At 52.5% G+C, this 26,325-nt stretch overlaps 2 protein-coding genes across 2 annotated transcripts; both read left to right on the forward strand.

Annotated features, from left to right (window-relative positions):
• Positions 1-7,206: 7,206 nt before the first annotated feature.
• Positions 7,207-9,287, forward strand: LOC141744110 (uncharacterized). Its single transcript, XM_074589422.1, has 3 exons — positions 7,207-7,470; positions 8,269-8,453; positions 8,928-9,287. The coding sequence occupies exons 1-3, from the start codon at positions 7,236-7,238 to the stop codon at positions 9,162-9,164; spliced, it is 657 nt and encodes a 218-aa protein (XP_074445523.1). The 5' UTR covers positions 7,207-7,235; the 3' UTR covers positions 9,165-9,287.
• Positions 9,288-19,706: 10,419 nt separating this feature from the next.
• LOC141744143 (homeobox protein not2-like) lies at positions 19,707-24,337 on the forward strand. The gene is made up of 3 exons (XM_074589475.1): positions 19,707-19,953; positions 23,081-23,289; positions 24,179-24,337. Exons 1-3 carry the CDS (start codon positions 19,707-19,709, stop codon positions 24,335-24,337), a joined length of 615 nt encoding a protein of 204 aa, XP_074445576.1.
• Positions 24,338-26,325: the final 1,988 nt, after the last annotated feature.

The raw sequence follows: 26,325 nt of genomic DNA on the forward strand, positions 1-26,325 counted from the left end.
CATCCCCTTTGGGGTTGCTGCATCCCCTCTGGGATCCCTGTGTCCCCTTTGAGGTTGCTACATCTCCTGTGGTGGTGCAACATCCCCATTGGAATTGCTACATCCCCTTTGGAATTGCTGTGTCCTCTCTGGGATCCCTGCATCTCTTTTGGGGTTGCTGTGTTCCCTCTCCTTACTTTTGGGGGTTTGCACCACTCCTGTTCGTCCCAAACAGCTGCTAATGAGACCAAAGCTGCTGAGTGCAGGAATAGCCATGTTCTGCCCCCAAAAGCCTCCAAATGAGAGCATAAACTAGCGGAAATGGGGGAAAAACCCCTCAGCAACCCGTATTTTTTCCAGCAGGAGGCACTGCCCCAGCTTTATTCAAATCTCGCATTAAAATATGCTGCAAATAGGGGAAAAAAACTACACGGGGAATTTCTTATCGCCCCCGAGATGAACCGAAATCCAATTATCCCTCCAGTCCGGTGCCCAGCCCCGCTCTGCCGGGCGCCTCTTATCCCTCCTCAGCATCTGCTTTTTATTTTGCCTTCTTTTGATTGTTTTTCCCCTTTTTTTTGCCTTCTGATTATCTCTCTTCTCGCTGTATCTCCTCCTCTCCAATGCTTTCCATCCTTGCCCCCGTAATTGGGATTTTTTTTTCTGTCTCCCTTCACCTTCCCTGCCCTGCTCTGCTTCCCACCTCTTATTTATTCACCTCTGATTTTTACCTCCACCTTTGCATTTGAGGCATAAAAAGTTTTTATAATTACCCCTGAAATCAATGATTTTTTTTTTAATTCTTCTCTTGGATCACAGAGAAAACAGGGGTTACAGCAGTGCAATGGACATTTCACTGCCTTACAGGTACTCTTCACACCATTCTCAGTGAGCCCGAGCTGGGTTAAATTTTGCTTTAACTTTTGCTTTAAGTTTAACTTTTGCTGTAACCTGAATTTCTGCTTTAATTTTTGCTTAACTTTAATTCTTGCATAACTTTAATTTTTGCTTAATTTTTGCTTCCTCCTCCTCCATGGCAGCCGTGCATCTCCCCCAGCCTGCTCCTAAGTATCATAGCAATGGCATCCTCAATGGGGGTCTCACCTAACCCAGCTACCTTGCTGACAAGGAGCTGGAAAACAGTGCCAATTACATAATTTTGCTTTTTTTCCCTATTTTTGGTGCAAAATGCCACTCTCCATTGGGGTGACCCTGGCAGCACTTGGTGCTGCGCACCCCCAGGAGCTCCCCAGCCTGGAGCTGACCCTTCCCTCCCTTGGGTGGTGGGAAATGCACTTCCTTGGGGTTGCAAATAAATGACATTTCCACGAGAATGAAGAAAAATGCTGCTGGAAGGTTGCGGGGGCTGCACGATGGGATGCTGAGCTGGGTGGGATGCTGAGTTGGGCTTTGCTTTGGGGTGACAGCGGTTGCTGGGGTCATCTTCCACAGGGCTCATTTGCTGTTTGTGTTCATTTGACAATGGGTGCTGAGACCCAGGGTGGGAGCAACTGCACCATCACCTGCACAAACAGCCCTGGGATTAAAGGCAAGGGATGAAGGATGAGCCAGAGTTGAGGACGCATCACCCCAAATCTCTGTGCTGATGATGCACATCTCTGCAAAAATTCACGCCACCATCAAAACATCACCCAAACGAACATCCCCCAATCTGGGGGACACACACATGGACCAGGTCTGACAGCAGCACCAAAACCTCCCTGGGGCTCCTATTTTTTAGGGACAAGCTGCAAAATGCCCCCTGAAAATGGGTTGCAAAGGGGATGGCGGGTCCATGACGGTGATTTCCCACTGCAAAATCCCAGCTGGCAGCGCAGGGATGCCCAGGAAGAGAGGGAGGGAGGGGGGGGCTGGAGCCAAGACAAATAAAGAGTTCAAATGGGAAACGATTAAAACTAAACTAAACTAAAATAAATCGAAAGCTGGGGAGATAAGACGCGGGCGCCCTCACTGCCTATTTAACATTCATTGGATTGAATAATCAGGCCTCATTATCTCAAATTGTCTGCATATTTGCCCTCAAAATGCTAATTTGAAAGTTGGCTGCGAGCACCGTCTGCCTATTTTGACTAAAATATTATTTTGCTTTATTGTGCGTTGTTTGTAGCTCCGGGGGCATTTCCCCTTGCAAACCGAACGGGAAATAGAAAAAAAAAAGGCAAAAAAGAGAAAAAAACCAACATTTATCAAAGGCTGGCTGGGGAGGAGAGCAGCACCCTGTTTTGCGTAGAAATGGCATTTTTAGGCCTTCCAGTAAAATTAGAGGCGTTATCAGTTTCTTTTCGTGGATGGACAGTTTATCGCTCATCTTGGGAAGGAAAATAGGAGAAATAATTTGCTTTTATTCTGATTGTTTGGTGGAGCAGGGAGGGACGGAGGCTGCCGCTCACTGCAGGTCTTCCTCCCCCTCCCCTTGCCCCATCTCCTTGCTCCCCATCACCCCTTTGCCCCCATCTCTGCTTCAGGGGCCAAAATAAAGCTCTGGGCTTTATCCCCTGGATCCCACATGGAAAATCAACCATTGGCTCCATTTGATCTCCGCACAGGATTCAGAGCATCAATCTATTTAGGTTATTACCCTTTCTAAAAGTCAATCAATAGATAATAAGGTGGGAATAATGGCCAGGAGTTAAAAACCCCCATTCACAGCCGAGGATTAGGGTTATTGAAGGGCAATTGCTTCAAAATCATTTCAATCCGGCGTTAGTGATGCCACGATTCACTTGCTGGCTTACCCACAAGGCTGCCGGCCGCCCCCAAATGACACATTTCTCATGCAAGCCTCACGCTGCCCCCACCCAAGCTGTTTGCACAGCAAACTGCAATTGTATCGGAGATTAACAGGGCTTTGCAGGGTTGGGGGGGAGGCCAGCAAGGCTTGTTGACAAATAAGGGTGGAAATCCGTCGCCATCAATTCTGCAGGTGCCTCTGGATTTGGCAATGACACTGCTTTTGACTTTCCCAGCCAGGCAGATGGACGGGGGGGTTTGACTCACTCCCAGATTTTGGGGGTAAATGGTACTGCAAAAGTGGGGACCTGCAGAGATGCTGGTGGCCCTGGAGATGCTGTAAACCCCCTACACCACATTCCAGCCTGGTGGAAATTGGAGGAGAGATACATGTTTGGCCCTGCTGCCCCATAACCAGCACGTGGAGAAGCACAAACATCAACCTTCCCATAGTCCCTGGTTGATGCTGCCCCATGGGGGATGGGCATGGCCTTACAGTTCTGCCCCAGGATGTGCCCTTTTAGGGCTGATTAATTGGGTTTTGAGGCTGGTTGCAACTCACGTGTCTTCTCTAAGTTAGTGATGGGCTGAATTTGGCCAGCTTGCCATGGGGTCAGACAACAAGTGGGATGCAGCCACCCCCACAGAGTTCATGCAGCTCGGATGAAGTTACACAACTTGTATTGAGCTCCCGGGCAGATTTCAGTTCCTAGAAACACCCGTGGTCTGGGGCACAGAGGGCAGTGATGCTGTCCTTGTTCTGACCTTGGTTTGCATGCACACATGGTAGGACTGTGCTGGGCTTTCTCCTGGAGGTGGTCCTCATCATCTCTGTACCACTCGAAAGTTCAGCTAGAGCTTCCATGGCCAACGGTGGTCCCTTGGCATGGAGAGGAGACAGGCTGTCACCCTCCACTTGGAGCCCCTTTATCCACACAGCATTTCGGGAGAAACCTCCTCGCCCTGGAGTTTGCCAGCCTTCTGTGTCCCAGTCTCAGCATGTCCCACCCTGGCATGTCTCAGCTTGGTGTGTCCCATCCCTTTGTGTTCCATCCCATTGTGTCCATCACAGTGTATCCCATCCCGGTGCGTCCCAGCTTTGGTGTTGCAGCCCTGGTGTGTCCCATCCCCGGTGTGTCCTAGCCTGGGGTGTCCCACCCAGTGTGTCCTTTCCCAGCGTGCCCCAGCCCCGGTGTCGCAGCCCTGTGTGTCCCATCCCGGAGTGTCCCATCCCGGGGCGTCCCAGCCTGCTGTGTCCCATCCCTGGTGTGTCCCAGCCTGCTGTGTCCTTCCCCGGTGTCCCCCAACCCGGTGTCCCCGCTCCCGCGGTCCCAGCTGGTGCCGCCGCCGGCGGGGCCGAGCGCGGTCGGGCAGTGGCCTCTGGCGGTCAACGGGGGAACGGCCCGGCCGGGAACCGCTCGCCGGGACCCTGCTGGGACCCTGCCCACCCGGGATCCTCGTTAACTGGAAGCCAGCTAAGTGGGATGCTTGCTAACTGGGACTTCCACTAACTAACACGCTTGCTAACCGGGACCCTGCTAACTGGGATCCCCGCTAACTGGGATATTCACTGCCTGTGATGCTCACTAACTGGGATGCCTGCAACTGGGGATACTCACTGACTGGTTTAGAGCCATGGCTCTAAAAAGCCATGAAACAGAAGCTAAGTAAGATTATGTAAAAAAAAAAGAAAAAAAATCACCAGTTTTCCTTCAGGTGCATGGAAAGGTGCAAAACCTTTAAAGAAGACATAGACCTCCTGCTTCAATTTTATATCCCATGTGTCTGCTGGAGGGGGGACTCGTCCCAGCCCTGGTGGCACCTGTCCCAGCCCTGAGCCACCTAGCTCTGCTGCAGGATTCGCCTGGTTTGGGGCATGGTGTATTTTAGCCTGTATCATACAGCTACGGATGTTATTATTTCCTCTGTTGAAGCTCTCAACCTCCAAGAGCTCCTGGGCAAGGAGTTCCCCAGGTCAACCACCCACAGGGTTTAAAAAAGATAATTTTTTTTTTCTTTGCATCCACAAACAGCCGCTGGTGGTGGTGGTGACCTGTGCATGTATGAGTCCTGCTTGAGAAAACCTCCCTAGAGCTGGGTCAAGTCTATCCAGAGAAGAAGCGGAGCTGCATATCTTATGATGCTTAAGGGAGGGCTTCGCTCTGCGTCCCAGATCCGGGTGGTGAAACCTTTAATGACACCAAAGGAAGAGTGGATATAATTGGGAGGGAGATCTGAGATTGAGAAAAAATTATCGGGGCGAATGCAGGGTGACAGACAGGATGGGACATGACACTGAGGGTCAGGCCTGGATCCTCTGCAGCCACTTGATGGCAGTGGGTGTCCAAACACTTAGTTTTTTTCCAATAATTTCAGATGAGTTGGTAGAAAATATTCTTTTTCCTTGCAAACTGTGCATGTCTCCACCCCAGTGCCCAGCACAGGACTGGTATGGCATATCAGCAATCGGATGCAGGGGGATTTTGTGGGCAAAAAGCTCCAAGAGCTGGGCTGGACGGACAATGGCCAGACAGTGGGATGCTGCAGGACAGGGATGGTCACAAGACCAAGGCAGGGGTGGCGGGGGTGGTGTTCCTGGGACAAGGGGGTGAACCTGGAAGCCCCACTCCTCAGACAGACAATCCACACCCTGCCCAGACAGCCCAGCCAAGGGCTAATGAGCAGCATTGTTATTAATTAGCTCAGGAGTCAGAGCCTTGGGGCAATTTTGCCTCAAAATTAGGCAGGAGCCACACCTGGGTTGACATCCCTGTTCTGGATCTGGACCTGGTGGGCAACGACCCCCCACATTCCAGCCTGCCCCTGCTCCTTGCTTGCACGGCATCACGCCCCCCCCTCCCCCAGATTACTAAACCCCTCCCTCCCCATCTCTACAGGGCAGGATTTTCCCACCTGGCTGTCCCAAAGAACCACTGGGTACTAGTATCCCCATTTTGGCCCCACATCACCTGGATCCCAACCCCACAGACGCCATTAGCATCCCATCCAGCACAGGGGTGCTGGGCACCCTCTGGTCCTGGGGCCACCCTGCTGCATAGCGTGTGTGTGTGTGTGTGTGTGCGTGTTTGCTGAGCTCCATCAAACAGAGAGAGAGGAAAAAGGGAATAAAAAAAGGGAAAGCACCTCCTAACCAAACATGCCCAAGCCCACCAAGCCCCGGCAGGAGCCTCCTGCTTTTTTATCTTGGTCTTTTCAAGACTGTAATTAAGACCTAATAACACCAAATCTGCCACCCTTTCATGTCTGTCCCCCCTGGGGTCTTTATTTGCCCCCACCGCAGTGGCTGTGGAGCAATGCCCCTGTGATGGTGCCCCTGTGATGGGCCAGGCAGCATGGCATCGCCGCTGGCATGGTGCCCATCATGGGCTTTTTATGGCTTTTTAATGTAGACACCCCTGGGGAGCCTTCACTTGCCAGTACAGGGCTCCGGTGTGCCCTGGTACCGTGGAGCCAGGAGGGTCCTTTTTCCCATCCCCATCATGGAGGTGGCCACGCAGCTGCAGAATGGAGGATCCTCACCACCAGGGCAGAGCTCCGTAATGACTTTCTCAGCGCTGGAGCAATCCTAGGGTTTTTTTTCCCCAGCTTGGGGTGCTGTGCACGCGTGTGCTGGGTCCCAGGGACCTTGTGAAAGCCGAGCGAGGGGGGCTGCTGCTGTGCAGATGTGGACCCTGGTCCCCCGACTCCCCTGTGCCCTATTTCCTCCCCAATAAACCCCCCAGACCTGGTGGAGTCCTTTGACCGGGGCTCGCTCCCCCGCCGCGCCGGGCCCGAGGTGTGACTTTTCCCAGCTCATTAGGAAAAGCTGCATGATTTTAAGAATCTCAAACCCTAATGACCATCTGAATCCCATCAGCCGAGAGGGGTGAGCTGGGGGGGTGCAGGCACAGCCCCCCACTTCTGCCACTGCTTCTCAGAGCATCCCTGGTCCCGTCCCTTTGCCTTGCTGGCCTGGGGTACAGCTGTGCCCTCCAAAAAGCAGCTGTGCAGTGGGGTGCATGCCAGCATGATGGGCTGGGATGGACTCAAGGGGGACCCCCCCTTGGGAGTTTTGTTGGCCTTGGGGTGACACTGTCTGTCCTGTGGTGTCCCCTGGGTGCCTGGATCCTCCTGCCTGAGTATTTCAGGGCCAAAGCCACCCCGGGGGAGGACATGGGGGTCTCCACTCCAGGGGCAGGGGAAGCAGGGGGCTACCTCCATGGTCGAAGGCAGGGAAACATGGTGGGGGATACCCCCGTCGAGGGCAGTGGGACAGGGGGAGACACATCCCCATCGAGGGCAGGGGGGACAGGGAGGGGACACGGGACCTCCGCCCCACCACCCCACCGGGCAGGGCCCAGGGCGATGCCATCGGTCCCCGCCCGCCCCATCCCGCCCCATCCCCTCCGCCCCCCGCGATCTCCTGGGGACGGACAAGAGTCCCGCGGGGGCCGGTCGGGGCGGCCGTATAAAGGCGGGCGACACGGCTCCGAGCAGACCCCGCCATGCCGGCCCCGGCCCCGCTGCCCCCCGCCCGGCCCGGCCAGGCCTTCACCATCGCGGCGCTGCTGGGACGCGACTCCCCCCCGCCGCCGCCGCTCCGGGGTCCACCCCCGGCTCCCGGCCCTGCCGCCGCCCGGGTCCTGCTGTCGCCGCTGCCGCCGCCCGCCGCCCCCCGGCCGCTCTGCACCGCCTGCTGCGGGGTCCCGCCCGCCTGGGCCGCCCGCCTGGGGACCACAGGTACCGACATCCCCCCGACACCCCGCAGGGGGACCCCCCCCCAAATGGGAACCTCCTTCTACCTCCCAAAGGGTGGGAGCCCTCTCAAGGAGACCTCTTCCAGGGGCACCCACATCCACCTCTCTCATAGAAACACCTCCAAATGGGGGACCTACTTCCATCACGCCAAGGGGGGGACCTTTCACTAGCTCTCTAAATGGAGGACCCCGCTCAAGGGGACCTCTTCTACAGTGGGCCTGTCCACCTCTCCCATGGGGACATCTCCAAATGGGGACCTCCTTTCATCTCTCCAAGGGGAGCCCTTGGCCACCTTTCCAAAGGGGACATATCTCACAAAGGGACCTTTTCCAGGGGCACGACCCCCATCCACATCTCCCATTCGGATGACTCCAAGTGGGGGGACCACCTCTGCCTACTCCCAAGCGGATTTCTCCAACAAGGACCCTCTTCTGCCCCTCCAAATGGGACCCTCCGGCCTCTCTCAGGGGGACATCTCCAAATGGTGGAGCTCCTTCTACCTCTTCATGGGGACCCCCTTCCAAAGGGATTTTCTACAAGAGGGACCTGTATTCACTTCTCCAAGGAGATCCTCTCTAAATGGAGCATCGTCTCCCACCTCTTCAAATAGGGGACCCCCACCTAAGAGACCCCTTCTGCCTCCCCAAAAGGGGCCCCTCCAAATGGGAAGGTCCTTTCTGCCTCTACAAGAAAGGATCTTTCAAGGGGGACCCTACTCTAAAGGGGACCCCTCCAAGGGCTTTTCTCCACCCTGACCTCCCCTCTTTTGTTTGCCTCCAGGCTTCCTGATCTCCAAGTGCTGCTTCCCCATCCTCAAAGCCAAGACTGGCAAAGCCAAGCGAGTCCGGACCATCTTCACCAGTGACCAGCTGGCCCGACTGGAGAAGGAGTTTGCACGGCAGCAGTACATGGTGGGCACAGAGAGGTGCCTGCTTGCCTCCTCCCTGCACCTCACTGAAGAGCAGGTAAGCCCCACTGTGCTCCATCTCCACCTGCCCCCACCAGCAGGTCCAGGGAGGCTCCCAAACCCATATGCCAATGGGTGGGACCTGGGCCATGTCCCTCAGCCTGGGGCAGGACCCGTGTGGGGTAGTAATTGCAGATGGTTTACATGAAAAGGGTGGAGGATCACAGATGGGGAAACTGAGTCGCAAAGCAGCTGTCCTAGGGCCACATGGAGGAGTTGAACTTATGTCCATCTGAGGGTTAGACCTACTCCACCACTGGCAGGTCCCAGCTCACCAATGTAGTCTCAGCTTCTGGGTTGCAGGAGACAGTTTTCCATCTTGCTAGGAACAGAGGTGTGGCAGGGGACCTGTGGGCACCTAAGGGTTTGTGGAGTGTCGTGGCACTGCCTGAACCACAGAAGTTTAGCGGACCATGGCCCCACGGTCCATGGAGAAACCGGGTTTGAAAACTAAGCTTTACCTCTTCCTAAGGTGAAAGTCTGGTTCCAAAACCGGAGGATCAAGTGGAGGAAACAAAGCCTGGAACAGCAACAAGCCAAACTGGCCAAAATGGGTTTGTCCACCCCGCAGAGGAGCCCCGACTCGCAAAGCCACCATGGCGAAGAGGACAAGGACTTCCCAGCAGAGCCAGATGACGGCCAGGGGAACATAGCCTCCTCCCCGGGCTCAGGGACAGCACCTGCACAGACTGTGGCAAAGAGCTGCTGAATCGCCCCTTCGGGCTGCTTTTCCGTGTGTATTATATGAATGTATCATAGCTAGCAATAAGTGTATCTAATATATACAGGGCCCCCATAATTTTTGCAGTGCGAAAATAAATTATTTATGCAACTCTTGGGCTCATCTTTGCAGGAGGAGGAAGAGGCACAACACATGCCTGCAGTGGCAGCAAGGGTTCAGTGGGTGCTTGTTCATGGGAGTAAGCCCTGGAGGACCATAGGAGTAGGGGCCACCTGCACATTCCACCCACAATCAGCCCCATAGCCAGGCTCATCCCAAAGGCACTGGGTGCTTGGAGACCTCCTCGTGCTCTAAAATAGCTCAGGACCTTCACAGAGCCCACGTCATTGTAGAATACCTCCATCTCATGGTCTATCCATTCCCACCTTCCTGCCAGCAGCATCTTCTCCGTAACATCCTGCTCTTGCCCACAGCTCACACGTTCCAACCCAGTGATGGCATCCTGCTTTCCAGGGCTTTTGGAGACAGGAAAATAGGGAAAATGCACCTGGAGAGCAGAGCTGGTGGTGGCTTAGTGAGCTGGGCACCTGGGGTGCCATCTCAGCTTGGACAGGATTAGCCAGGTTTTAATTTAAATTGTTTGGCCCTGCTTAGGCAGATGTAGAGGTTTCAAATCCAGCAGGTGGGACAGACACTGGCCTGGGGAATAGCCAGGGATGGCCTCTGTGCGGATCTCCTTGCAAGGATGCAAAGCAATCGAGTACCAGCGGCCCTGGACCTCCTAGATAAGAGCAGCAATGGGGACATCTGTGTGCTTGCCTGGGCAGCACCAGCTTTTACTAAACTTATTTTCTTGTTGACTGCCCTGGGCTTGGGGCTGACGGAAGATGGGAACCAGGTAGAGGGTTTGTTTGAGCAGGTGTGAAACATGATGCAAGAAGGAGGGAGAGGGGATGAGCCAAAGAGAAGGGGGACAAGGCAAGGAGAGGGGATGAGCCAAAGAGAAGGGGGACAAGGCAAGGAGAGGGGGGACAATTAAGGGGACAGTGCAAGGAAACAGTGCAAAGAGAGGGGGACAATGCAAGGAGAAGGAGATGATGCCAGGAGAGGGGTAGATGCCAGGAGATGGGGATGGTGCATGGAGAGTGGCGACAGTGCAAGGAGACGGGAATGATGCCAGGAGATGGGGATGGTGGAAGGAGAAGGGGACAATATAAGAAGGGGGCAATTCAAGGAGAAGGGGAATGTGCATGGAGAGGGGGGACAGTGCAATTAGAAGGGGATAGTGCAAGGAGAGGGGGAATGATGCCAGGAGAGGGGGACAGTACAAAGTGAAAGGGACAATATAAGAAGGGGATGATGCAAGGAGAAGGGGATGGTGCAAGGAGAGGGGGACAATGCAAGGAGAACGGGATGGTGCAAGGAGAGGGGGGCAATGCAAGAAGGGGACAGTGCAAGAAGAAGGGGAAGGTGCCGGGAGAAGGATGATGTGACGGAAGCTGCCCTTTGTTCCAGCTGTTTTCAGAGCCAGGATTAGCCTGCGAGTCTCAAAGAGCCCAAACTGTGCTAATGTCTTCACATGTCTGCTGAGAGCCCAGGCTGCGCCAGCGGGTTTAACCCGCTAATCTCGCCTGCCGGTGGGTTTATTGCAATCATCCCCGAGACAACAGGGTTTATGGGGGATGTTTTAATATCGCCCAGCCAGGGGCCAAGCTGATTGCAAGAGTTAAGTTGTTCTCAGGACACCTTTAATCCCCCAGGAGCTGGCAGCGCTCAGCCTTGGGCAGGATTGAGCCTTTTGGCCGTGCCAGGCTCCTCGGGGCCAGGCAGCGGGGGACCCGTCCCCGCTCCAGGGGATGCTCCTGAAGAGGTCTGCCCAGCTCGGACCCCTCTGTGGGCAGTGTCTGGCCAGGGAAATGACTATTATTAAAACTGCTGGGCTTGATAGAGTTTTTTAAAAAGTGACTTTTATATGTGGTGAATTAAATCACATCCATCCCTCTGGCACTTTGGGCTTTGACCAGGAGGCTTTTCTCATGGTGAGTGATAATCCTTGAGCGGGTTGGCTGTCCCCAGGGGGTGCAGGGGGCTGAGGATGGTCTGCGTCCCCTTTCCCACCTGCCAGGAGACAGCCGGGTGCCAGGGAAGGCCATCCCTTTTCTTCCTCTCACCCAGGGATTAACCTCTTTGCAGGTTCCTTAGGGTGGGGAAGGGACTGTATCTGCAGGGCAAAGCAGCCAATTACTGCTCCAGTGGGGATGAGAAGAGCCAAATTCCAGGTCTGACCCTGATAATGGGACAGAGTTGATGGTTTTCAGAAAAGTTGGATTCAGCTGGATCATTTTGTGCCCTGCCAAATCTCCACCAGCCCTGGCATCCCGGAAAGGGGGTGGAAATGCAGTTTTCTTCCCCTATCGGAGACATCTCCTTCCCCAGTCCAGGGAGCAGGTCTTGCAGCTCAGCCCAACTCCTGGCAGCTTGACTGGGGCACATGGATTGGGATCAAACCCAGGCACAGCAATTTGGCACCTTGGGAAATAAGGGAGAGAGATGCTCTGAGAACTTGGCAAGGTCTTGTCTGGATCAGACCACCTGGGACAGAGCCTTGGCTCCTCTCACCCACCTTGAAAGCCTGCGCAGAATAAGAACATTTTGGCTGTGTGTCCTTACCTAAACCCCACATGAATCACAAAAACCTCGCTAGTCCCTTCCCAATCCTGCGTATCACCTTGCTTTCTTAAAGACACTGTTTCTTTCACCTGTCTGCAGAAAAAACGAGTGGGCTTTCAGTGTCAGATAATTATAAGGAAGTGAGAATTAAGCAGCCTTATTAAAAGGATAAAGGTTATCTGCTAAAGATGCAGTGCTGAGCCTTCCCTAGCAAATCTCCGCTCTGTAGCTAAGTAGGCAGCTTGTAGGAGGACAGGTAGGTTGTGAGATAGGTGGATAGATGTATTAGGGTGGACTATTTGCCCAGAGGAACGGCCTGGTCTGCATGTGGGTGAGTGGGTGGGTGGGTGGATGGATGGATGGATGGATGGATGATTGAGGATGAATGCAAGACCCTGGTGAATAGGTGCAAATGGGTGGCTGGGTAAATGGGATGGGAGATGGAGGGAGAGATAGGAGAAGGGATAACGTGTGGAGCTGTAGCATGCAGCTCCTCCATGTCCCCCTCCCCGCTCTCCTTCCTGCCAGGATTATTCCTGCTGAGCACATGGCGACGGACATGATTTGTTTGCATGAGTCGCATTTACTCAGGATAGTAGAAGTTTGCACGGTGGGGTGTTTGGACGCTGGAGCAGCAGGACCCCTCCAGCCCCTGAATCCCCGTGACCCAGCTGCTTTCCCAGGTGCCTTTTGCATCCCCTCTCCGAGTTGGCAGCCCCATTCTCCTCGGCTGATTATCCCCTCATGCTCTCTTTTGGGGGGGGTTTGCTAAAAGGGATTACTGTGTGCTGAGGACGGGCCAGGATGCCGGGGAGAGCAACCTGCTGGCGATGGAGGTTCAAGGCAATGTCCGACCCGAGCCAGGACATGGGGCGCCGAGGTCGGCTGTGCATGTTTCCAAGCTCCGTCTCATCGTGTAATCTCGTTAAATGGTCAGGGAGCATTTCCCCCTGCTTCTCCCTCCCCTTTAATTCCTGATTGAAATGTCAAGCAAAGCTTCCTGAGGCTGCTGGGCAGCTCTGCCAGCAATGTGCTGCCCAATTTCAGTGGAAATAAAAAGAGACATCACAAGCCATGGGAGGAAACATCATGGCATCCCATCTTTTGCAGTCTTTCTAGGATGAACTTGTGCAAAGCTGTCTTGCTCAGCCAAAGAGCAAAGGTGTCGATACTTTGCATTAAAATCTCAGCTGGAAGTAGCTCCTGGATGCATGAAAATAAAGGTTAAATGGGGTGACCTACCTGGAAATGCAGTGGGGAAACTGGGAGACTAAGGAGACCCTTCATATGGGGTGAGCATTGCAGCATCCAAAATCTCTGGGTTTAAAAGGTATTTATCCTGCAACAAAAAACACAGGGCTGTGGACCAGTCCTATGCACTGGGCGCTGTTGGAGCAAGAGCAAGCAGTGCCGTGCCTAAATCCTGTGTAGGGCTGTGTGGGGAGATTAGGGGTCTGGTAAGGCAACACCATCAGCCCTGGTCTGGGTTTGCCACAGGGCACATCACCTCCTAAATAGCTGCTACTGCTCACTCTACTGGCTCTCCTGCTCACATCCCAGTCTCAGAAATGGAAAGACTGGGAGGAAATCCCTTCCCCAGCTCTGGTCCCAGCCACACACATGTCAGGGCCTGTCAGAAACCAGTTTGCTTTGTTTCAGTGAGATCAACTGTTAGGAAAAAGAGAAAAAAAAATAATGATGAAAATTGCACCATTCCCCCTTTGCAAAAGATCTGTCGTGTAAAATCCTGGTGTCACTGCCACCCTGGCATGGTTGGTCTGGGCTTCTGCTGGGGGTGTACTGGGGCCCTGGCACCAGACAACCTCTGCAATGGTGTGATTTTATTTTAAAAAGTTGATTAAATCATTAAATCAAGAAAGTCCTGATGGTGTAATGAATAAGGGGATCTTATCGGGAGGTACAGGACTGGCAGTCAGACAAAGTGCTCCCAGCTCTGCTAAAACCTCCTCCTGGGACTTAGGTTGCGATGCTTTTGTGCCTCAGTTTCCCCAGCTGTAGGAACTGGGTAAATACTGCCTTGGACAAGCATGGTATCAGCTCGACTCATGCTTATCTGTGCCAGGTCTGATCCCGCTCCCACTCAGGACCCCTGCCGAGAGCCGAGCCGGATCCAACCCTTGCTCTGCCCCATCCTTCCCCCACTCCATCTCTATTGATTTAATAAGATGGAGAGGAATTAACGGGGCCGGAGCATTGGAATAATGAAAGATGAACAAAGGGGCAGCGCTAGCAAAGATGCTGCCAGCTTTTAATGATGAGGCCGGGCAGATCCCCTGCTAGCTGTCTCTTTGGAGTGGCGATTAAGAACATACTGTTATTGTTAAGGCAGAGAGATAAATCCCTGCACCGTTTCTGATGTGATCAGCCGGGGCTTCTCCCTACAATTTGTGATCCTATTGTGGACGGTGTTTGCCCTGGGCAAGGAGAGTCTGGGAACCACTTATGAACCATCCTTTGGTCATTAGCCTCCTCATTAGGGGAGAACAATGTAGGAGAAAAAAAGATAATTGAAGGGAGCAGCAGGCTGATCGTGCACTCAGGACTGTATCAGGGCTGCCTCAATGCTTAGTTTGTTTATAATTCCCAATTAATTTTAAATGCGTGGTTTCGGGATGCTCCTAATACCCGCAATTGCAACCCCTGTGAACACGGTGTTCAGGTCTGTGCTTGACGGGAGGACCACGGAGCATCCTCCGAGGCCTTGCCGGAGGGTATTAGCTTTTCTGGGGGGGGGTCACCCAGACTTTGCTGTCAGCTGGGTGAGCCCCATCGCGGACTCAACCCGTGGATTCCACCCACGCACTATTTGGAGGGACCCCAGGCAGGCGGGACAGGCTCCCAACAGCCGGGGAGGGGGAGGGTGACGGCTTGAAGCAGGTTCCGCTCCCTCATTTCACATCTGGCTGAGATATGAGGACAGATGTGACACCGAGGCGTGCGACACCAAGGAACAGCCCCGCTTGGATCAGGGACAAGGTCTCCCCACCGAAAGGCTGGGGCAGGATCCAGCCCTGCGGAGCCACATTGCAGAGTGGGCTTAATTCAGATCTTGCTTGGAAATACCAGCCTGGGTGATGAATCGCAGGAAAGCCCTGAGGCTATGGGGGGAGAGGTGCGTTGCCCCACAAGCTTGGCGATGGAGTAAGAAAAGGAGCAGGTCCTGGGACGCCCTGCCCTGTCTGTGTGCAGGGCTCCGTGCCCTGGGGAGGAGGGGGAAGAGCCGCAATTCTTCAGGATGCTTGATATTATCAAGTGCTAATGAGACCTGTGTGGGGCTGAGGTGCTTTGCAGGCCATTATCCCAAATTAACCTGACAATGTAGCCGGGGCCGGTGTCTGAAGGGCGGCTGGGGTGTGTATTGGCTGTCTGGGGCTGGAGGGAGAGAAGGATGCTGCCCTCTGCCTTCCCCCCCTGCCCCAGCTTCCCTCTGCCCGCACCCCTGAGCAGAAAAGAAGGGCCTGGCATTTTGCAGGGTTACTCTTCCACTGCACGAACATGTTGACTAGGCTCCCCGAGAGCTTTGGCCAAGCAAGAGGTAGAATAAGGCGATAGGGATGGAGAGGACGGGGGCTGCCTCCGCTGCGGGCTGGTGTTTGGGCACATCATTCTTGGAGGAAACTCCTATGTTCCCAAGTCCTCATGTCCCTCCCATGTTGCTACTTGCACGGGGCTTTCACCAGTGCTTGGGCAGTGGATCAAGCTGGGGAGTGCTCTGCTGAAAAGTAACCATGATCTCAGATGAAGCATTTCCCTGGAGCCGGTGGCTGTCCCTCTTCTGGGCTCTCAGGGGGATGTATGGGACTGGCCTCTTGCCACCTGCAACCCGGGCTCCCATTGCTGTGCAATGCCATCAAAGCGAAGTGTCTTGCCTGTCCTGCTGTCCTCACACCAGTTTGGGTCTGTTAATGGGACCTTGCAAGGTGCTTGAGGATCTAGAAGACAAAGCGAACCGTGGCCTTATCCTGCTGCAAGCAGGAGAGAGGGCGTTTGCCAAGAGCAATCGAGACCAGCACCTTGTTCTGGAGCTCTCTGCAGCTCCTCAGCACCTGGTTGAAGGTGGCAAAGCCAAGGCAGGGCAGCGGCCCAGCACCTGGCACTGTTAGGTGCTCCTGGAGCCAAGAACATGAACAGTAATGATCGTTAGCCTCAGTAATTTCTCTTTTCTTAGACTTTATGATGAAGGAACAAACACGCATCAGTTATTCTCTGGGGAGAAACACCATGCTTCTCTTTTCTCAGTGAAAATGAGGCCCTGTTCCCCTCTTCCCATGGGATTCAGTGGGATTTGGGTTAGGAAGAGAAAATCACCAGCTCCAGGAGCCACATGATTTGGGGATGTTCCCCATTTCCTTTTAATTATTGGATTATGGATTATTATTTATTATTATTATGGATTATCACAGGAGAAATGGCTGCAAAAATCTGACACAAAGCTAAAAGCTAAAGCTGGTGTTCAGCACCTCATTTTTAAGCCAATTTTGGAGTTTTTTTAAGAGTAAAAGGCATGAGCTCATGATTTCAGACTGCTTAGGTTGGTGGTGCTGGGCTAGTTATCCTAATGAGAGCAAGCACACGCCTGTCTAATCAGCGACAGGAGCCCTGGGATCCATCTTCTCCCTAATACAATGCGACTGAAAGGATGCCGTCGGTCGAGAAGACGTTTTCCCACTGGCAGGAGGACTCAGCCCCGGATTACAGATGCACAGAATCCCTATCACGTTTTCGCGTGTGCTTGCTGTGGGTTTGGGGAAATTTCCGCCACTTCTTTCGCCCGCTGAGATGGTTTTGCGGCTTGGAACGGGATGGAAAAGGAGCCAGGCTCTCCCCACCGATGGAGGCGAGGTGTGAAATTTCTCATGGGCAAACAAGTGAGAGCTGCGGGGTGCCCAGAAGAAGGGGGACAGAAAAGATGAAGGCGGGGGGGGAGAGCGGAGGAGGAGAGAAAGCAGCAGCCAGAGAGACAAAAATCCCCAAAGCAGCAACCTGGTTTGAAGAGTGGGGCGTTTTCTATGAGGGGATTGTAAAATGCACTCTCTCTTTCCCCTTTGCAGGGGGGAATAAGGGCCCCCACTCTATCTGATAGTCATTAGCATCAATTAGCCCCGTTTGAAGTAGGCAACATCTTTGTCTCTTTGCAAAAAAAGAAATAAAAAAACCTTTCAGGGAGCCCATAATAACATCTGGAGCAAGGAGAGGCTGAGCTCAAGTTCCCCACTTTCATCTCTTGTCGAGGTACTTGGAATGTTAATGCAGCCTCATTCTTTAATGGAGTTATCAGGAAATGCTTTTCACCCCCTTCCCTTTGCTCAGGGGGGATGTTTACAAAGGGCTGGGGGCTTTTTTTTGTTGTTTTGTTGTTGGGATTTTTTTTTTACCCCCCTAGGGAACTCCCCCTCCCCTTTTATTTTCTGCGCACTCGAAAAACAAAACTGGAATAAAATTTTTAAAAAGCCACCAAAACCTCACTACCAAAAAAAAAAAAAGAGGATCAGGGTCCATCCTTTCATCTCCCCTGCCCAGCTCCTGCAAAAGCCCCCTTTGCTGGAGCACATGGGGTGGGGATGGAGCCGGTGATTCAACCTCATGTGGGCAGGGGAGAGGCGGGGGGGGGGGTGTTCCCGGAGCCCCCGCTCTGCCTGGCTGCTGGGTGCTATATTTCCCAAGTCATTACCAGCGAGTGAAAATTTCCAGCTTTCCGACCGAAATGCATTAGCTGAGCACACAGTACTAATGGGAAACAGGACGCGTCATTAGGCAGCGAATTCGGCCAAGTGGGAGAAGCCGAAGGGGAAAAGTCAGTCGGTGCTTTTGCTGGTTGCCCGGCCCTCCGTCCGTCTGTCCATCTGTCTGTCCGTCCTTCCTGCCAGCAGCATCCCACCGTCACCCCCTGCTCTTCTGACGGCTCTCCCATCCCAACAACAGCAATGTAAAACTGCTCCCTTAATAACCAGAGCATCTCCAACACCTCTTTCATGGGAATTAGTGTGGCAGTCACAACTTATTATAAAGAAGAAAAATAATTAAGAGATTTATCAGGCTTTTAATAAAACAAATCAAAAACTTGTATAACGACACCCACATATATTTTAATCCACACAACCTCTGGGCAAGCAAAGCCAGAAGTTGTGAATCTCTGCGGCTTTATTTTGTCGGTGGCGGCTTTTTTTTTGCAGGGGAGAGGCTTCGGCCACTTGCCCAGCTTTGAACGTGTGATTTCAATTAAGCACATAGTTACACGGCGGCAGGATTGGGGCTGGCTGTTTGGATAAGGAGCAATAAAGCAGCAGCTGTATTTATTCACTTATTTTGAAGCTGCTGTGGAAGACAGGATGCTAAATGGGAGAAAAAAAGTGTTTTAAAGGCAAACTTGAGGGACTCTTTTGTCTCCTGCAGGCATCCTCTTCCCCGAGGTTCCCGTAGCCATCACCAGGGTGCTTCCTTGCAAGCAGGATAATCCTGCCCATGCATTCCCATAATTTCCATTTGCTTTGAAATGCTCAAAAATAGAGAGGTGCTCGTTTATAATGAGGTCCATTTCTGCGGCTTGGGCAGTGAAATGAAACTTTAAATGGCACGAATACCTGATTTAAGGCAGGATTTACTGGATATGGACAGCTAGCCTGTGCACGCAGAGATGTTTAATGCTGGGTTATTAAGCCATGGGGGATTTTTACTCCGTGTTTATTAACCCGGAGACTCCAGTCTTGGGATTTCTCTCTGTTTGCATACACTGGAGTGAATTTTCAGGGTGAATTTGGTGCTTGTGGAGATTTGAGCCTGAACATTTGCAAGCGCACAGGGCTATGAATCCCCCAGCACTGTGTTTGCGGAGTACGCTCACATCTGGGTGAGGTGCCTGTGCCATCCGCAGCTCTCCACCAAACCCTGTCTCTGCGCTTGGCTCCGGGGGGTGTCACAAGGGAATGGCACCCAAACCAGACGAACAGTTACATTTCCACTGCACAGTCACCTCTTAGCCTGTGCAAGCTCCTGATGTCTTTTTCCCGTATTCCAGATATACATACACCCTCTGACACACCTGGGCAGGTACACATGGACATGTTCCTCTTGGCAGGGCAGCAGGACAGGCTTGTACAGCCGGTCCAGGTGTATGTCCATGCCCTTGGGCAGAGGGTAGGGGTGGGCTGGCCTGAGGAGTGTGGCCAGGGGGGTGGTGAAGTGCGCCTGTGAGACCTGGGGGGAAAGTGTGGGTGTCAGGGGGAGTTTGGGTGTCTGTGGGGAGTTTGGGTGTCAGTGGAGTCTGGGTGGGGAGCTGTAGGTGTCCATGTGGGTGTCTATGGGATGCCAGCAAGGTTGGTAGGAGGAAGGTGTAGTTGGCCATGAGGAAGGGAGGAGGTGTCTGTGTCAGAAGCAGCAACTATCCACGTGGGTGTCTGTCTGGAGTGGGTGTTGGTGTGGGTGTCAATGGCGTAGGAGAAGGTGTCCACGGGGACGGAGTGGGTGCCAGAGTGAGTGTCCGTGGGGAAGTAGTTTTTGAGTGTTGCTTTGAGTGTCCCTGGTGAAGGAGTGATTGTTGGTGTGAGTGTCTGTGGGGAACGAGTGGGTTTCAGCATCTATGAGGAAGGAGCAAGTGTTGGCATGGGGGTCTGTGGGGAAGGAGAGCGGGTGCCTGTGGTGGGAAGACGCAGGTGTGTGGGCGGGTGTCAGTGGAAGAGCTGGTGTGGAAGGAGAGATGTCCGTGGGCTTGTTGGTGGGAAAGAAGGGGTGTCCGTGGGGGTGTCGCTGCAGGCCAGCGGGCGTGGGGGCAGCCCCCCTTGGCCCCCCCGCCGCCGCTTTGCATAGGAGCGCGGCTCATCCCACCCCATCGCGTCCTCCATATAAGCCGGCGGGGCCGGCAGCCGGCACACTGTCCCGGCCATGCTGCACAGCCCGCCGCGACCCCGTCCCGACCCGCCGTCCCCCAAAACCCCCTTCCACATCGAAGCGCTCCTCGCCCGGGAGCCGCCGCGACGTGGTCCCGCCGCCGCTGCCTCCGCCCCGCCACCCCCGCGCTGGCTCGCGGCGGCACCGGGCCCCGGAGCGGGGCTGGGACCGGGACCGGGACCGCTGCTGGGCGGCTGGGGCTGGGGCTGGGGCTGCGCCGTGGCCGGGCGGGGCGGTGCAGGTGAGCGGGGCTGTGTGTGCGGAGGGCTCCCGTCCGGCACGGGTCGTGGGGGGTGCGTGGGAGCGTGTCCGGAGGATGGGCAGGGAACGGGGGTGTCGTGGACGGGGCTGGAGTGCAGGCGGGGGGAGCGGGGACCTTCCAGCCGGGCGCTTGGGTGGCATGACCCGCGCTGGAAAATAAGGGGGTTTGGGTTTTTTTCCCCTATCGGCTGTAGTTTCATTTCTCGCAGCCCCTCGACCAACCCCAAGGTAAAGAGTTGGGTTGGGGCTGTGGAAAACGAAGGAGGAAGAGCGAAGAATTTCTTACTAATTATTTTTCCCCACTGTAGTGATTGATAATTGATACTAGCCATTTACCCCAAACATGAAATGACTTCGTCAAGCGGCACCTTAATGACACGATTTACATCCTTCAGGCTTGACTGCAGCAGAAGGTTTCGGGTCAGGGACAGTCCCTCCCATGTCCACGCGTGCCCCCACCTGCATTTTAGGGGTCGCTTTGCACACACTGGCATTTATTTCTCTTTTCATGTACTGGAAAGACACCACAACGCCTGTGTTTTCATCACACCTGCAGAAACCTCCTGTAATTTCCCAAAGCCTCATCCCTGAAAGTAATTTCTGCCCTCTGCTGTCGTGTGGGGTCCCCTTTTCTCCCAAAGGTGCCCCTGTCTGTCCGTAATTTTGCTCTCATTGGGACCTCTCACAGAAATGTAAGTACTGAGTGTTTTGCAGCACCCGGCCCTAAAAACTGTTTGTATTTTTAGTGCAAAAGTCCCAAAGGAAAAAGGTTTTTGTTCTCGATCACTGGGTAAAATTTATACAGTTGGTGATGGACTATATTGGGTAGTCCATCAGGGTCTCCGTATTTTCACTGAGGGGTACTGTAACGTAACCTGAGCAAAAAGACTAATCTGTTTTAATGAAATACCTCTATTCAGAGTATTTTTCTTGAAATCAAGTATCTTCTTAGTATTCAGAGTCTGATCTCATTGCTGCCCAGACAAAACCTGCAGTCAAGCACATATTTTACTTGTAGAGAGAACACTTGATTTGATCCTGATAGCTACACTAGTCAGATACCAAAAGTATTTGCTACTCTTGTTCTTTTTTTTAACTACTTAGCATAACTATTTAATCTATTATTTCTTTTAAAAGACAGCATCTGCATAGTTGTGCGTTAATCTATGTATTATATCAAATATACAGGTATGAAAATATAGTTAAACAATTTGCAAAGCTATTCCCACAAAGTATTTCATGTTTGAAATTACGCTTGCTATTATCCCAGTATTAAAATAGAAAAAAATGTGACAGGTGAAATTATTTTAATGATGAAAATAGTTTTAAGTGCAATTACGGTTGTTAAGCTGTCAGGTCTCCATCCCACAAATCCTTAAACACGCGCAGAACTTACACCCAATTAACGAAAACGAAGTAGGTCAAGGTGCCCATTTGTGCCTGGAGAGTATGACAACATCAGTCATTACAGGAGAGATAAGTAGCGGGTGTGAATCTGTGTCATTATGTGCAGTATTTCTATAAAAGTTAAAGAAACTTGGCTTTCCATGATCTAGATACATCACACTAGGCCAACGTCCCTCGTGGCTGCTGTTGCTGTACCCTGGTGTTACTGGGCAATGACTCTGGCTGAGGGGGACCTCTGTGAGCTGCTGCATCCAACCTCTGCTCAAAGCATTTCAGACAGATGGCATTGCCCCGGGGCTGAGATTTCAGAACAGCCATGGTGGAGAGCATTAATGGCCTCATCCTGCAAATCCATACTGCTTACAACACTTCCCACACAGAAAAGTCCCCTTGGCTGTACTAGCGTGTTCTTTCTCAAAGTTAAGCGTGTTCCTGGGTGTTGGCAGGACAGAAGCTGTGGTACCATCAAACATATCTTAGCGCTGGCCTTGTCTGGTTCCTAATATCTTCACAACTGTACTTTGATTCTTGGCGGTGTTCTCATGGCACCCAGCGGTCTTGTCTGTGCAGGCAGGTCCCGCTGCCTGGAGTCTTTCTGGGTGTCGGGACAGGAGCCAAGTCCCCAGTCCAGCAGTTTTTGGCATTGAGCAAGATGGGCTCGACTGTCCCTCCAGCGCTTCACACTCAGATGTGCAAAGTCTATGCTAATGTTTCTGTGCATGTCATAACTCCAGAACCAGCATCTTGGATATTGAGGGTTTTTGCCCCCTTTACTCAGCCCTTGACTGTGGTCTCCCTGCCTTGCAGTCCTCCTGGCAGTGAGATCTGGCTTCAGTGAAGGTCCTTCAGGAGGACAGAGCTGGATGGGGATGAGCCCTGTGGCTCCTGGGGGATGGTCCGGGGTAGCAATCACACGCTCCTTATGTACATAGAGATGGATGTGAATCAAAGTCTGTGCTGGCAGGATGAGGGCTTTAGAAAGCAGAGACAGCACTGCTTTTAGGCTGGTGCCGGCTAGTCCTGTGACAGTGCTGGTGTTGTATTGTATGTTAAGTAGGTAATTATGGTTATCACCAGGCCACAACTAGATAGGAGACTGAGACCAGATCCACTTCTTAGTCCTGCTAATGCCTCTGCACACGAGGAACTTTATGGATCAGTTAAACCTACTGAGACCAAAGGACTGAGGGCTGGGATGAGGACCTGCAGAAGGGCTGGTGACTCTTGTCTTCATGAGGCCAGTCTGCCAGCTTCAGTATCTTCTCCTGAACCCTGGCTGACCATGGGTGCCAAGGGAAGGGTAAAAGCAGGGGCCAGCATGGGGTAAACTTACAAAGATCCTGTATAGATGGAGGTCAAACCGTGCTCACCTCATCGAGACTTGACTTCTTTGGGTTTGGCTGCATGTCCAGGACTGTCCTGGGCTGTACCTGTGGGTAAAATCATAGAATATGTTGGAAGGAACCTCAAAAGATCATCTGGTCCAAGCTTTCACGGGAAAGGGAGCCTAGATGTGATGATCTAGGTAGGGACAGGGTAGTGACATCCCTGCTTTTCTTTTTGGTGCCCCCTTTAGCGCATAGAGCAGCTGCATTTGGATTTCAGCTACAGCTGAAGCAAGCTGGGCTTGGCACTTCAACAGGGCTGGAGGAATGGCCTCAAACATGCAGACCCTTTCAATTGCTACTTCTTTCTGGCAGGTCTGGAGTTGTCTCCCTGTGTGGGGGCCAACTCACTGGGCCCTGCTGTGCCTTGGAGGTCCGGGGGGCCCTGCAAGATAAAGAGGGTCCGCACTGTCTTCAAACCAGAGCAGCTGGAGCGGCTGGAGCAAGAGTTCCTCAAGCAGCAGTACATGGTGGGCACAGAGCGAGTTGACCTGGCTGCAACTCTGCATCTCACAGAGACTCAGGTAAGAAACGGGGGAGCTGGGGATGGCGGCATAGATCCTGGGTCTGGGTTTTGTCTGCGGTGATTCCCCTGCTGTGAAGTGCAGCGGGAGGAGGACATGATGCAAAGTGACCTGTGGGACTCCTTGCTGCAAGATGACATTGAAGCCACATGCCTGGAGGGATGTGAGCTAGGTTTAGATGGTTTGTGAATAAGAGCATCCTTTTCTTAATCCATGAAGCGGAACAAAAAGCATTTAGGAGCACAAACCCGCTTGCTTTAGAGTTCAAGCTGGGTTGGACTAATGTATCTACATTGTTATGATCCTCTGGAGACAGTTTATGCTTTAAGTGTCCTTTTATAATACTGGATCTAAATAGTTTTTTTCTGCTCTTCCCAGTATGTTTCTGCCCTTCCCACCGCAAGCTGATTATTTAGTGTGGAAAGGAGGAGCCACTGATCTTCCGTAGTGGGATCCAAATTCAGCTGGGGAAAAGGGAGAGCAAAGCAAGGGCGGTTCTGGGGGGTCAGGGAGGGTGTGAACAGCACAGGGAGCAGGGGCAGGGGGTAGGTGGGTGCCTCATCATGCGCTCTGGCAGTCCTGCAGGGATAGGTTCAGTGGCTCATGGGAGCTACGGGTGGTGCTTCCTTCACTCCCGTGGCCAGAGCCTCCTCTGTGCGGCTGCGTCCCCCTCTCCCCAGGTCCTTTCTCCCAGCGCCAATCTGCCCATCGTAGTGTGACCTCCTCCTGCCCGCATGCACTGTGCCCCGAGCAGAGAAGGGGTATGTCCCCCTCTTTAAGGAACTCTGCTTTATGGGGACATTTGCCTCAGAAGCATGTAGCAACGGCCACCATTGGAAAGGGACTCCTGGAGACGTTGGATTAAACTGTTGTGCCATCTTCCTGCTAGGTGAAAGTCTGGTTCCAGAACCGGAGGATCAAATGGAGGAAGCAGAGCATGGAGCAGAAGGCAGCAAAGCTGTCACAGTTTGGGGTGACACAGCCTGCCACTGCAGACTCGACAGACATCAAGGACCACGAGGAGGACACCGTGGATGTTGAGCTTTGAATAGCTGATGATATTCAGCTGCCACTGTTGTTTTTTCAGCCTTGTCTGCTCGATGGAGATACTGGGGATGCAGGCACATTGGGGCTTCTTTGGTCCAAGTGAGACGTTACACTCTCAATCCGAGAGTTGGAGCTCCAGGACAAACTGCAGCTGGCTGGGAGGAACCCCCCAAATATTGTTTGGCTGCTGTTCAGTAGCCATGTGCCGTAATTCCTGGGGCTTCATCACCAGGCTGGTTGTCCTTGATGGTGCCATAGCTGTGGCAAGGCATGTGATCTCCTGTTTGCTCTTCAAGCACCAGGACACACAAAGAGTTCCCAGCAGAGAGGCTGGGGTGACAATCAGACGGTGCCTCTGACAGCTGGGAACATAAGGGCATTTGAACACGGGGTCACTTGCGTTGTGTGTGGCTGTGTGCTCCTAAGAGAGAGACCTGTGCTGGCAGGAGAATCAACCCTACTTGTTTTTCCTGGTCAACTTGACTCCCATGTTTGATGCTTAGATCACAACAACCCAAAAAAAAAAAAAAAAGTGAAAATTGAGAAAATTGGCAAGCCCTTTGCTCCCACCCGCAGACTATCATTACTCTTGCAATAAGATGAACAGGGTCTGATCCTGCCCCTGGAACATAAGTGCCTCCTCTTGTCTGGTGCCTTGGTGCATTTGTGCCTTTGTTTTGGCTTCCCAAACCTGGGGGGCAGAACCTGGTGTGTCTCTGACTTCCGGCATCACCTTACTTCGCCAAGGTGTGCGTGTGCTGCTGCAGCAGGGAATGAGGCACTTGGTCTGGCTGAGGTGTGGGGATCAGGGCTGTTATAAAAAGGCAGCTTTCCAACACCTCTGGTGCTTCAGACGACCCCCTGCCCCTCGTCCAGATGTGCCGATTCTGGCCCAGACGGCAATTGCTCTGTTCTCTCCTCATTATACATCCAGGTGCCATGGGAAACAGCACCTGGAGTGTTCGGCGAGCACATCTGTAACCACCTGATGCAGTTAGCAGTTGCATTTCTGGTGGGTGGGAGGGCTTTGAGGGGTCAGGTCTAAGTACCTGACCCTCCCTGTCTGTGTGTTAGCAGCTAAGTGCTCTTAGGCCAGGCTGTCAGTGCTCAGGCTGTCACCTTGCCTTCCCAGGTCTGCCCAGGGTACCAGGCACCACGTCCTGTCAGCTCAGGATAATTTATTCCGTCTCTTTCTGACGCAGAACACTGTATATCACTTTACTCTTATATTGTTATTTATAGGAATAACCTTTTTTTTTCCCCCTCTTAATAAGTGTAACTTATTTATTTGCTTTGCTTCTTAATAAAAATCTAGTGTATTTTAAAAAGAGAGATGGGACTGGCTGGTGGGAGGCAGGGTTGGGCAGCTCCTTGGTTTCTGAGTAGGCAGAGATGCCTTGATGGCATCTTGCCCCCACAGCTGCCAGCGATGGTTTACTGATCCTTTTTGCCATGTTTCTGAGGAAATGGAGAAAAAAGAATACAACAAACGCACCTTTTCCTCCTCCTAATAAGACCTCCGTTGTCAAAAATAGCTGCTTTCTAACAGCAGAAGTCACAAAAGGATGATTTTTTCTTGAAAGGGTGATTTCTTCTTGCACGTTTTCATTCCTGACATGGTAATAGAAATATGAAAGCGGGTTTTTTTCCCCACACCTGTGTGTTTGTTGGTAAACCTGTGCGCCTGTCTCAACATTTGGAATGGAGTAAGAATAGCTTTTAAAGAGATCAGCTGAAAACCTGTAAGCATCAAAACAGAAAGGAAACATATTTCTGAGTACTCTCTTTAATTTTCAACTGAAATTATTAACAAAAAAAAAAACAAAAAACAAAAAACCCAACATATTTTCATCCTTCACACAAGTGCGAGGAGTTTTTCTTGATAACTGTTTCGGACAAAATAAATGCTAAAAAAACAGGTTTGGTTTTTTTTGAAGTTGATTGATGGCCTCATATTATGGGTGAAAGTAGATAACATGAGTTATTATC

This window comes from Larus michahellis, chromosome 5, assembly GCF_964199755.1.
Source record: "Larus michahellis chromosome 5, bLarMic1.1, whole genome shotgun sequence".
Lineage (NCBI taxonomy): Eukaryota > Metazoa > Chordata > Aves > Charadriiformes > Laridae > Larus > Larus michahellis.

What these genes read in the sequence shown, in the direction of transcription:
- LOC141744110 (XM_074589422.1), top strand. Translation starts at nt 7,236, where the DNA reads ATGCCGGCCCCGGCCCCGCTGCCCCCCGCCCGGCCCGGCCAGGCCTTC. An exon ending in CGCCCGCCTGGGGACCACAG is followed by an intron (nt 7,471 to 8,268) that starts GTACCGACATCC and finishes GTTTGCCTCCAG; the next exon opens with GCTTCCTGATCTCCAAGTGC. An exon ending in TGCACCTCACTGAAGAGCAG is followed by an intron (nt 8,454 to 8,927) that starts GTAAGCCCCACT and finishes CCTCTTCCTAAG; the next exon opens with GTGAAAGTCTGGTTCCAAAA.
- LOC141744143 (XM_074589475.1), top strand. Translation starts at nt 19,707, where the DNA reads ATGCTGCACAGCCCGCCGCGACCCCGTCCCGACCCGCCGTCCCCCAAA. An exon ending in GGCCGGGCGGGGCGGTGCAG is followed by an intron (nt 19,954 to 23,080) that starts GTGAGCGGGGCT and finishes TCTTTCTGGCAG; the next exon opens with GTCTGGAGTTGTCTCCCTGT. An exon ending in TGCATCTCACAGAGACTCAG is followed by an intron (nt 23,290 to 24,178) that starts GTAAGAAACGGG and finishes TCTTCCTGCTAG; the next exon opens with GTGAAAGTCTGGTTCCAGAA.